The sequence below is a fragment of the Miscanthus floridulus genome, chromosome 3 (assembly GCF_019320115.1).
Source record: "Miscanthus floridulus cultivar M001 chromosome 3, ASM1932011v1, whole genome shotgun sequence".
Taxonomy (NCBI): domain Eukaryota; kingdom Viridiplantae; phylum Streptophyta; class Magnoliopsida; order Poales; family Poaceae; genus Miscanthus; species Miscanthus floridulus.
This window is the reverse complement of record NC_089582.1, coordinates 136,270,050-136,281,826: the sequence shown is the minus strand read 5'-3', so window position 1 is coordinate 136,281,826 and position 11,777 is coordinate 136,270,050. Positions and strand designations below refer to the sequence as shown.

At 46.4% G+C, this 11,777-nt stretch overlaps 1 protein-coding gene across 1 annotated transcript; it reads left to right on the top strand.

Annotated features, from left to right (window-relative positions):
* Positions 1 to 848: 848 nt before the first annotated feature.
* LOC136547089 (protein neprosin-like) lies at positions 849 to 4,534 on the top strand. Its single transcript, XM_066539056.1, has 7 exons — positions 849 to 1,256; positions 1,980 to 2,066; positions 2,188 to 2,439; positions 2,562 to 2,726; positions 3,074 to 3,127; positions 3,279 to 3,425; positions 4,015 to 4,534. Exons 1-7 carry the CDS (start codon positions 1,062 to 1,064, stop codon positions 4,390 to 4,392), a joined length of 1,278 nt encoding a protein of 425 aa, XP_066395153.1. The 5' UTR covers positions 849 to 1,061; the 3' UTR covers positions 4,393 to 4,534.
* The last annotated feature ends 7,243 nt before the right edge of the window (positions 4,535 to 11,777 follow it).

Genomic DNA, 11,777 nt, shown 5'->3' with positions numbered 1-11,777 from the left:
AAGGATCCAGATGAAGTCGGCGTTTCTTACTCGTGCCCCTACCCCAGCGGCCCCTTCCTGTGTCTGGTGACGTCACGTAACAGCCGCCACGGCAGCATCTCGTTGCGTTGCCTAGCTAGCTCCGGCGTTGTTCACACGGCATCGACTGCACAAATCCGTGAGTTCAGTCTAACAACACTATGCAGCATTTCCATTCTGATGCAATGGAAATGGGGGATCCCACTGATTCGAAAAAAAAAAACACCATGCAGCATGCACGGGACGGGTGATGTACGCGTATGGAATCCAGTGGAAACGGAACGCGACGCTGCTTCACTCCGGTACGACGAACGGAACAATCGTGCTTGTGACTACACGATTCGCGCGCTAGGCACCCCAACAACTGCTTTGAGGTTTGAGCTGTACAAATTCGTCCACTTCCAAACTCCAGCCCCCACCACTCGAGAATGCGTTAGCCAAGGCGACGTGGGAAAAATCTCTACTACGTAGAAGAGAGGGCGACCGGCCCGGATGTGTACAACGCGCACGCAACGACGAAACCCACGGAGCCGCCGCTGACCTGCGACCGTGCGGCGGGTGCTGGCCGCACCGCACGTACGTTCCCGTGACCAGAGACTCGGCCGTGCGCGCCCCGAATCTGCGCCCGCCTGCACGAGCCGTGGCCATGGCATGGTCCCAAACCCGAACCCAACCCGGCGCGGGTCCGAGCGCGCCGCGTCGCATCGCATCGCAGGTCGCGGCGCACCACCTCCCCTCCCCCCTCCGCTACTATGATGACGGCACAGAGACACGAGCGCAGGCAGGCCGTTCGCGTCTCCAGCCTTTAAACGCCACGACGCCAGGCCGGGACGGGAGCGAGCGGCGCGGCAGCCGAAGCGAGCAAAAAAACGACACCAACGGGCGGATTTTTAAGTCCGCTTCCCTTCGCCTTCGCCTTCGCCTTCCCCCGTCTCCTCTCCTCTTCCTAGCCCCCCGTGCCCTCCCCCATCCTTTTTTTACCCGCCCGCCCGCCCGCCAGCCGCCGTTTCGGTTGCTCGGCTGGGGTAGTGCCAGCGAAGTCTATGGCGGCGTCGGCGAGGGCGTGCTTGGTTGCGCTGGCCCTGGTGGCGGCGCTCATCCTCGACGGAGCGGCGGCGGAGGGGAATGCCGGAGGCCGGTCGCTGACGCTGAGGCAGCGGCGCCGGCAGCTGCTTCGACAGCGGCAGGTGCGCAGCCACCTCAAGCGCCTCAACAAGGCACCCCTCGCCACCATTCAGGTACTGCTGGCCCCCCTACGTACCCGTCCGTCTCCTCCCACCGCACCGGCGACGGCGAGCGTACGCCTCGTTCCATTTCCATCCATCCATGCGTTTCGCATTCCCTTCGTCAGCGGTTTCGTTTTCTTCGGGTTATTGTTGTGGGACAGTGGGAGTGAATCGATTCCATGGGTGGAAAGAAAGAAAAAAAGCGAAGGTCCTGCATTTGGCATGCAAGTAGGAGCAGGAGAAAGCCGCCCCTTTCGATGCAGACCAGGTTTCTTGTTTGTGCCTGCGCGCCTGCCGCGGCGCTTGGTCCACTTCGCCGCTTTCCTTCCGTCGCGGGAGGAGAAAGTCTCGCTTTTGACAAATTTTATGGGTGCTCGTGCTTCCTTTGGTTCATTGAACCCGAAGCTAGAGACGCTTGCTTTTGCCCTCTTTCCTTTCATCTTTGGAGAACTATCACAGTTCTTTACTTTCCTGATGAACCATTGTTCGTTTGCAGAAACACTATAAGCTGTTTGGTTAATACTCTCATCTTTGGAGTTTTTTTTTTCCCAATGTAGCATTGCTTGAAGATGGGATTTCATCACTTTTTTCTCTTTTTCTGCGAATGAGAAAATCTTACATGTACAGAAAAAAGATTCACAGAAAATCGTACATGTTCAGAAAAAAGTTTAGCACAATCTTTTTTTCCCTGCATTTTTGCAACTGGTACTGATTATGAGAAGTTCAACTTAACAGAGTCCAGATGGAGACATCATAGACTGCGTGCATATCTCCAAGCAACCTGCCTTGGATCACCCCTTCCTCATGAACCACTCCATCCAGGTTCCTCTCTCTGCAGCGCCAATGCTCTTTTTTCCCATTTCGCTTTCTGCAGCAGTGCTTCTACCCCACACATCACTACAGCAGCACTCAAACATGCTCTATCATCACATCACCTTTGCAGATGCGGCCTGCATACCACCCGGAAGGTCTGTATGATGAGTCCAAGGTTGCGTCGCAGCAGAACGCCCAGACAATCACCCAAATGTGGCACCAGAATGGCAGGTGCCCCGAGAACACGATACCGATCAGGAGGACCAAGGAGGAGGATGTCCTGAGGGCCAGTTCCGTCAGGAGGTATGGCAAGAAGAAGGGCAGGAGTACCGCGAACCCCATGTCGGTTGACCCTGACATGCTCAACGAGAGCGGCCACCAGGTGACTACAGATTGTTTCATCCAATGACCTTAATACCAGTATACTGATATTCTTGTTCTTGAATTGTGATTATCTCTTAAATTGCTCATTTAACCTTGTTCCTTCTACCTCCCATGGAGCAGCATGCCATAGCATATGTGGAGGGGGACAAGTACTATGGCGCCAAGGCTACCATCAATGTGTGGCAACCGAAGATCGAGCAGGCTAATGAGTTTAGCCTGTCCCAGCTCTGGATCTTGGGGGGCTCCTTCGGCCAGGACCTCAACAGCATCGAAGCAGGATGGCAGGTGAGGGAGAAAGGGAAACCCACTTCATGAAAAGTTTTATTAAATGCTTCCTTGCAGTTTCCATTTCTGTTCTTCATCTTCTTCCATGCGCTCAATAATTTCTCCTCTGCATGCGGTCAATAATTTCTCTCTTGTGTGCTGCAATAATGATATGAGAACTGCTGATGAAAGAACTATTAAATGAGTAGGAGCTAGAATAGATTCTGCATCGACACAGAGTTTCTCTTTCATGAGCTGCACTAGGCTAGCGATATGTGTTTAGGAGCTAGGCATGCTCTAATGGTGGATTAAAATGTGCCGTCGCTTTTGTTGTGGCTAATGGCTCTGTGCTCTCCACGAAATTGCAGGTTAGCCCAGACCTGTATGGGGACAACAACACTAGGCTCTTCACCTACTGGACTGTAAGATAAACACCACATTCCTTTAAATCTTAATGAACAATTGTTTTTAGTTTATCTTTGTCCTCTGCCTAGATCTACATCCCTATCTTATGATTATCTAATTGGGGAATGGCCTAATGATATTGATTTTGTATTGCTTTGGATACTGCAGAGTGATGCGTATCAGGCAACAGGATGCTACAACCTGCTGTGCTCGGGGTTCATCCAGATAAGCAATCAGATCGCCATGGGCGCCAGCATCTTCCCTATCTCCAACTATGGTGGCTCCCAATATGACATCAACATTTTGGTCTGGAAGGTAAATTCCAAAAAGCTCTCACATGCCGAGCATACTACAAATCAAATTCATGAATGGGATCGGAGAGAATCCGTGGTGCCCACCTGTCTCTTGTTCTTTCTGAAGGCGCCTAGTCAAGGCTACAACTGTGGCTCTAGCCCTGTTTGTGGACGCACTCGCAGAGTGACGTTGGTCCCACGCACGGACCAGATTTGTCTGCAAATGATGCAACCACTGATAATGATTGCCATTTTTAATAAATTTCTACAAGAATATTCACCTCGGGCTCATGTTTCTTCTGTTAGAAAATCTTACCCTTTCCTGCTAGCAAATATTTCAAATCTGGCTCTTTCCCTAAGCAATTGTGTAATGGCATTGCCATGTGTTGTTGTCTCGTTTCTCCATGCATTTCCGAAATTTCGTTGAAAGATGGGATAATTCGCAGGTCATTATCATCAAAGGCAGTTACCTTTCCATAGTGCATATGAGAACACAAACTTTCTTGTGCGCATGCATGATAGTAGCACTAAAAGGACCCTACCATAATAATACTAACCGATCATCATGAACCTATCAGATAAATTCACCCAAAAATTGTGGTTTTGCGCAGGACCCAAAGGAGGGCAACTGGTGGTTGCAGTTCGGCAACGACTATGTTCTGGGCTACTGGCCGTCCTTCCTCTTCTCCTACCTGGCCGACAGCGCCTCCATGATCGAGTGGGGCGGCGAGGTGGTGAACTCAGAGCCCGACGGCGGCCACACCACCACGCAGATGGGCAGCGGCCACTTCCCGGAGGAAGGGTTCGGCAAGGCCAGCTACTTTAGGAACATCCAAGTGGTGGACTCGACCAACAACCTCAAGGCGCCGAGGGGAGTGGGAACCTTCACCGAGCAGTCCAATTGCTACGACGTGCAGAACGGCAACAATGGTGATTGGGGCACGTACTTCTACTATGGCGGCCCCGGGAAGAACTCTAACTGTCCATAGTGAAGATTGAAACCCCCTATCAGAAGCCCTAACACCCCCCTTGACACTAGTTTATACTACCTCATTATCTTTATTTTTTTCTCCCTCTCTTGGTTTTGGTTTTGTTTCACTCTTACTTCTACCCCTAGTTTATTAACTTCTAGGTGACTGAGTGTGTTTACATGCATGTGAGATCGTTCGCTCTGCCTCAGAGATGTTGGTCGTCTGGTTCGTTCTAGGGAGGAGAGGACTGTGGTCAAGTTTCTGAAGAGAAACAGGCCTGTTGGTTTGGTTGTGCCTTGTGTCTGTCAAATAATTTTGTTTGTTTCACCCCATACCTTCAACCCTGTCAAGTTGAATCGAATTTGTTAATTGTTGGTGTCTGTGAGCCTCGCTAATCCTTGTACCGCCAGGTGTGTTTTCTATTCTGAAAAGTGGGTAATCGAGTGCTTAGCTGTTGGAAGATGTGCAAAGATGCCAACTTTTCGTGTGCCGAGTTTGGTGGCCACTGAGTCACCTGGAAAAGTGCAATGTGGGTGATTATTTATAAATATACGGGTGACTATATTCATTATTATTTATAGTAGTGTGTGGAGGTGCTGCTACTACTGTAGGCTGGTGGAGTTCACATTGCAAGCAACAAGGCGTGCACCATTGCTTCAACGAAATGGTGAGTGGCATACTGGTTGCTGCTGCTGATTGGTGGTACTACTACTACTACTACCAATGCAGCGTGTGTGAGGTGCCTAACTTTTGACGTTTTGGTGGTGGTTTTGGATTGGATTCTGAGTGACCCATGGTCTGATGAGATGTGTATCTCTACTTGCTTTTGGTAGTGGCATCCAGTGATCAACTCCCCTCGCTATCGCTAGTCAACCATATTGTTTTCAGTGAAACATTCCGTGTGCTAGACTAGAATGTGCTGGAACGATTAACGAGTGTTTGGTCAGTTGGTCATCACTGGTGACCACTAGGTGGTGTACAAACATTCTCCCGCAAAAAGTATATAGCAGGCCCAGTATTTTCAAGCACAGATTAAGAAAACTTTTTGCAAGGAGTTCTGGTACAAAAGCAAGCATTAGGCTTTTCTCTCTGTTCCCTTCTTTTTACCACACTCCGATCCGAATCCATCAATCTCAGCCCGCCGGCATCAGCGGTCACTAGCTGGTCAGTTGGAACGTCGTCGGTACATGCCCGCGGCTCACGGGCACGCACCAAACTCTCACGTCTCACGTCTCACGTCTCACCAAAGGGCTTGCCTGGCTGCCTGCCCTTCACATGGGAAACAGGACGTCCCTGCCTCCTTTTGGTTGGATTCGAACGCTGAAATAATTACACCAGCAAAATCCAGGACGTGCATCAGTGCGTGACTGCATGGCATGCATGGAATCATGGATGCTGCCATAGGCTCCCACTGCAGCGCAGGCCTCTGCTCTGTGCCGCTGCCTCCTCACTGAGTCGCTGCATGCAGGCCTGCCTCTCGCTTGTTGCGAGTCTGACCTCCCGCTAGCTCGGCGGCAAGGGTGTGTAAGGATAAGGAATTCAGGGTGCATGGGGTATGGGGAGATGATGGATGGCGGGGGAGGCCATGACAGTTGACAGCTTTCACGGTCCGTGTTCTTGCCCGGTGGACAGACGCCCCGGCGGTTTGCTTCACTGACGGCCTTGTTTGCGACCCTATTCCTACATCCAGATCACCACACACGCATGCGTGTGATGGTTGTGCCTTTTCCTCTCACTCGCAGTATCCCCACCCACCGACCTGTTCTTACCATGAATAATACAGTTACGCACGCTCTTTGTTTCGCTGTGCCATTTGAAGGTACTGTAATTTAACTGTACTTTGCTGCATTTTGTTGAACTGGGAAGAGACCTGCTGAACCTAGAGATCATGAGTCCCACGTTTACGTAGGGTTTTCTACTAGACTACTACGAAATGGAAGTTTGAATAGCTTATGGAACAGCAAAGACATCGCGCATTCTGATGATCTGTGTTAGGTTTATAGTTCTTAGTATATTCATCGGATCGGGATGTATTACATAGGAATAGAGTATTCGGCTTTCACAGAGAGAGAGAGAGAGAGAGGGATGATAGGTCGCAAACCATCGAATGCCGTAGTTGTTGAAGCTCCGGCCGGGGTTTCGTTGACGGACGCCATCTGCGCGCCGGCAGCGACGGTCGGTGGAGAGGGAGTCGGCGCTGTGGCGTCCTCGGCGGCGGCGTGAGCGTCGGGTGGCGTTGCCGGCGTCGGTGGTACTTCCCGTCGCTGGCAGCGTCCCTACTTTCGATCGGGTCTAGGGTTTAGGATGTCGGTGGGGTGACTGGCGGCGCGGTGAACCTCGTGTCGCGAGCCCCGGCCCCCACCTTACTTTATAGCGCTGTGCGACGGGGGCCCACCAACCATATAGGGTTGGGCGCCCCCGATCAGGGCGCGAGGACAAGGCCCAGTTAGGCCGTTGGGCCTAACTGGTGGGAGATCAATACTAACATTCTCCCCCTTGATCTTTCATCTATTCTTCGTTCTTTAATTTCATACTCAAAACTTTCAATTCATATTTTTCTTGCTTCCATCCTATTTCATCACATATTAGTGCATAGAACTGTCCCATCGTCACAGCAATTAGTGCCGTTAGACTAACAGCCACAATACAATTCTCCGTTTTGAAATGTAAACTTTCTTTGGGCCCTTCGTATGTTCGGGTATCATAGGCTTTCCCTTAAACCCATGCCGGCTACGTGTTCTCTGAACACGTTGGGTGGTAAGCCCTTTGTGAGCGGATCCGCGAGCATTTTCTCTGTACTTATATGCTTAAGATTTATTATATGATCCCGAACTTTATCTTTCACAACATAGTACTTTATGTCAATATGTTTGGCAGCACCACTTGACCTATTGTTGTGAGCGTACTGTACCGTTGGATTGTTATCACAATACAATCGCAGTGGTTCATTTATATCATCAATCACTTTCAATCCGGGTATGAATTTCTTCAGCCAGTTCACCTGCCCCATTGCCTCATAGCATGCTACAAACTCGGCATACATTATCGAGGATGTAGTTACGGTTTGTTTGGAGCTTTTCCACGATATAGCCCCTCCTGCGAGAGTAAATACATATCCTAACGTGGATTTTCTTTCGTCTCCCGCATAATCAGAATCTGAATACCCCTCTATCTGCAGGGAATCAGATCTTCTATACGTAAGCATGAGGCCTTTCGTACCCTGCAAATAACGCAGGACTTTCTTCACTAATTTCCAATGTTCAATTCCTGGATTCTTTTGATATCTGCCAAGTAACCCGGTAACAAAAGCTAAGTCAGGGCGTGTACACACTTGAGCATATTGTAAACTTCCAACAGCTGAAGCATACGGTACCGCTTTCATTCGGTCAATTTCATATTGGTTCTTGGGACACTGATGTTCCCTAAATCTATCGCCCTTGACTATAGGAGCAGGTGAAGGACTGCACGCATGCATACTAAATTTCTTCAGGACTTTTTCTATGTATGCCTTTTGCGATAATCCTAGAACCCCTTTTCTCCTGTCTCGGTGAATCTCTATTCCCAAAACGAACGAGGCCTCACCGAGATCTTTCATATCAAAGTTCGAGGACAAGAATTTCTTCGTTTCCATTAGTAGATTGATATCACTGCTAGCAAGCAAGATATCATCCACATACAAAATTAGGAATATGTACTTTCCATTCCTGAACTTTGCATAAACGCAATTGTCCTCAACATTTTCTTCAAACCCAAAACCTTTTATCGTTCTATCAAACTTCAAATACCACTGTCTTGAAGCTTGTTTCAATCCGTAGATTGATTTCTTCAGGCGGCATCCCATATTTTCCTTTTCTTTTACGACAAAACCTTTCGGTTGTGCCATATAAACATTTTATTCCAAATCCCCATTTAGGAAAGCCATCTTTACATCCATTTGATGTAACTCCAAGTCATAGTGGGCTACAAGTGTTATTATAATTCTGAAGGAATCTTTACATGAGACTGGAGAAAACGTCTCATTGTAATCAATCCCATCTCTTTGCGTGAAGCCTTTCGCCACGAGTCGCGCTTTAAATCTTTCTATATTCCATTGGGAGTCATATTTCGTTTTGTAGACCTATTTACAATCTACTGTCTTGGCTCCTTTAGGAATATTTTCTAAGTCCCAAACTTTATTGGTACTCATTGATTTCAATTCATCTTCCATGGCCTTAAGCCACTTTGATGAGTGGTCGCTTCTCATGGCTTCTTCAAATGAGGTGGGATCGTCCCCCATCTGACATTCTTCAGTTTCATACACTTCATAGTCATCAGTAATAGCTGATCTTCTTATTCTTTGAGACCTTCTAGGTGCCTCCGGCACTTGTTCCACATTGGGCTGTTGTTGTTCTTCCTCATGTGCAACATTTGGTTCTATAGTTTCCTCAAGGATAGGTTCCTCAAGGACAGGTTCCTCATGTTCATTCATTGTCGCCACGGGAGAACTTGCAACAGGTGTTGGCACTACAGTGTCCTGCACTGTCGGTGCAACAGCAGCAGGTAGCGTGAAGAATGGTTCTTCAACCATCGGAGTGGGTACATGTACCCGCTTCTCTTGTAGACTGATTTCTCGTGCTACCATGCTCCCCCTGATCATGTTATCCTCCAAGAACACAGCGTGTCTTGTTTCTACAATCTTCGTATGTCTGTCAGGACAATAGAAGCGATATCTTTTTGATCTTTCTAGATAGCCAATAAAATGGCAGCTGACTGTCTTGGAGTCTAACTTTCCTATGTTCGGGTTAAACACTTTTGCCTCAGCTGGACAGCCCCACACATGCAAATGGTTAAGTGAGGGTTCTCTTCCTGTCTATAATTCATACGGTGTTTTAGGCACCGATTTACTTGGTACTCGATTAAGTATGTGAATGGCGGTTTTCAGTGCCTCCATCCATAAACTAATCGGTAATGTGGAGTAACTCATCATGCTTCTTACCATATCCATTAAGGTACGGTTACGTCTTTCAGCCACTCCATTCTGCTGAGGCTCCCCCGGTGTGGAGTACTGAGCAACTATGCCATTTTCCTGTAGGAACCTTGCAAATGGTCCAGGAATTTGGTCATATGGGGTATGTCGCCCATAGTACTCTCCACCTCGGTCTGATCGTACTATCTTTATTTTCTTATTGTGCTGATTTTTAACATCAGCTTTAAATATTTTGAATTTATCCAATGCTTCTGATCTTTCTTTAATTGGATAAATATTGCCATAACGAGAGTAGTCGTCTGTGAATGTTATAAACGAGTCATAACCATCCACACTTTTCACAGGAAAAGGACCACATATATCTGTATGGATTATTTCTAAAATTCCTGTGCTTCATTTGGCATCTTTCTTAATTTTCTTGATATACTTTCCTTTGATGCAATCAATACATTGCTCTAAATCTGAAAATTCTAAGTGCGGGAGAATTGATTCCTTAACCAATCGTTCCATTCTCCCCCTCGAAATATGGCCCAAGCGATAATGCCATAATTTTGAAGAGACAGTATCAATTCTCTTCCGCTTCTTAGTTACATCCGTAGATGGGGAATCATTCACATTCTCATCACATACATTGTTCGCATTCTCAGCAAGAGATAATAAATAAAGCTTGTCTTGTCGGAAGGCAAGACCAACACATTTATTATTAACCAGTATCTTACACTTGCCATCACCAAAATGGCAATCAATTCCATCATCATCAAGTTTCGAAACACTTATCAAATTTCTACGCAAGGAGGGAACATAAAGTACTTCTTTAAGTCTAAGTACAAAACCATTATTCAATTCTAAAGAAAAAACTCCAATGGCTTCAACATTGGCTTGCAGTCCATTTGCAACTTTAATCGTTCTTTCTCCTCTTTGCAAGGTTCTCGTCCCACTTAACTCCTGTAAAGAATTTGCAACATGAGTAGTTGCTCCTGAATCAACCCACCAAGTGGATTTATCATAACATAAATACAGAGATTCATCTACAAATGTAATAAATTCATCACCTTTCTTTAGCAGAGATTTCAGGAAGTCTGGACAATCCCTCTTGTAGTGTCCCTTCTTGAAGCAGTGCTTGCACTGATCTTTTTCTGCTCTACCATACTGCTGATTCTCAGAATCCTGGGGTTTCTTTCCCTGTGAACTAGAGGAAGAGGACTTATCCCACTTAGGTTTCCCTTGTGGTTTAGGATTCTTGCCATTAAAGTTCTTTCTTTTGTTGTCCTTCACAAAAAAATGAGCAGATTCACTTTGTGAGGACTTTATCCTCTCCTCTTCTTGAGCATACATTGAGATGAGTCTTTCTATGCCCCATCTTTTAGGCTGCATATTATAGTTCACAATGAAGGTGTCATATTCTTTCGGCAAAGAAGCAAAAATCAAATGAATCAGGAAATCCTCTTCCTTCAAATTCATTTCTTTTAGCTTGGATGCCGTAGTGTTTATCTTCAAAATGTGCTCTCTTATGCTACCACCAGTGAATTTCTCATTCACAAGCTTCTTAATCAGTGAACTTGCTGTGACCTTGGTAGACCCAGTAAACTGACTCTTGATTTTCTCAAGATATTCTTTAGCAGTAGCACATTCAGGGATTGAGCCCCTTATCTGTTCTTCTATGGTGGCTTTGGCTACCAACAGGCACTTGCGGTTGGAGAGAGTCCATTGCCTATGTTCAAGGTCATATTTCATTCTTATTTCAGCATGATCACGCTTCCGAGAAGCGAAATCAGCGTCAGATTCATTGTCACCTCTCACCGGGTCCTCTGGCTCAGTAGGACACGGTGAGGTGATGGCAAAATCGACCTCTCCCAATGCAAGTTCCAATTCATACTTCTCCCGCCACACACGGTGATTGGTTCCGTTGAGTGTCGGGATGTTAGCAATGTTCACAATGCATTTGCCTCCTGAAATCATACCAGAGTAAGTAAGAAACATTTATACATAAAATTCCATGCTTTAACTCAACGTTGGTCAAATTAAAACTTATAATTCATCCATGCAAAACATTTTACATCACCGTTGGGCAGAAGTAAAATTAATGCACGATTTCTCATGGATCAAAAGTTATAATATTGTTATTAACAATGTTGGTCAGAAAATAACAATATCATAATTGCATCAAAATTATCAGAAATTCATTTCTCTTAAAATTAAATTATCCCGTTGGTTCAAATTTAATCAAAGAGAACAATAATTATCATGCACAGCGGAAACATTAATGATCTTTTCATGTTATTATTTTCCAGAAGCACTAAAAAATTCATTGTTTTTTGAGCAAAATATCGTTGGATTAAATTTGCACAGAAAATTATATTAAAATCATTCAAATTCATCAAAAATATGCATTTAAACTTGCTCCTGGAAAATAATAAGAAAAATTTTCTTCTTCTTC

Excerpts from the sequence above, each read along its gene's own strand:
- LOC136547089 (XM_066539056.1), top strand. The coding sequence starts at position 1,062 with ATGGCGGCGTCGGCGAGGGCGTGCTTGGTTGCGCTGGCCCTGGTGGCG. Across the intron at positions 2,727-3,073 it reads GCATCGAAGCAGGATGGCAG|GTTAGCCCAGACCTGTATGG; the intron begins GTGAGGGAGAAA and ends ACGAAATTGCAG. Across the intron at positions 3,128-3,278 it reads GGCTCTTCACCTACTGGACT|AGTGATGCGTATCAGGCAAC; the intron begins GTAAGATAAACA and ends TGGATACTGCAG.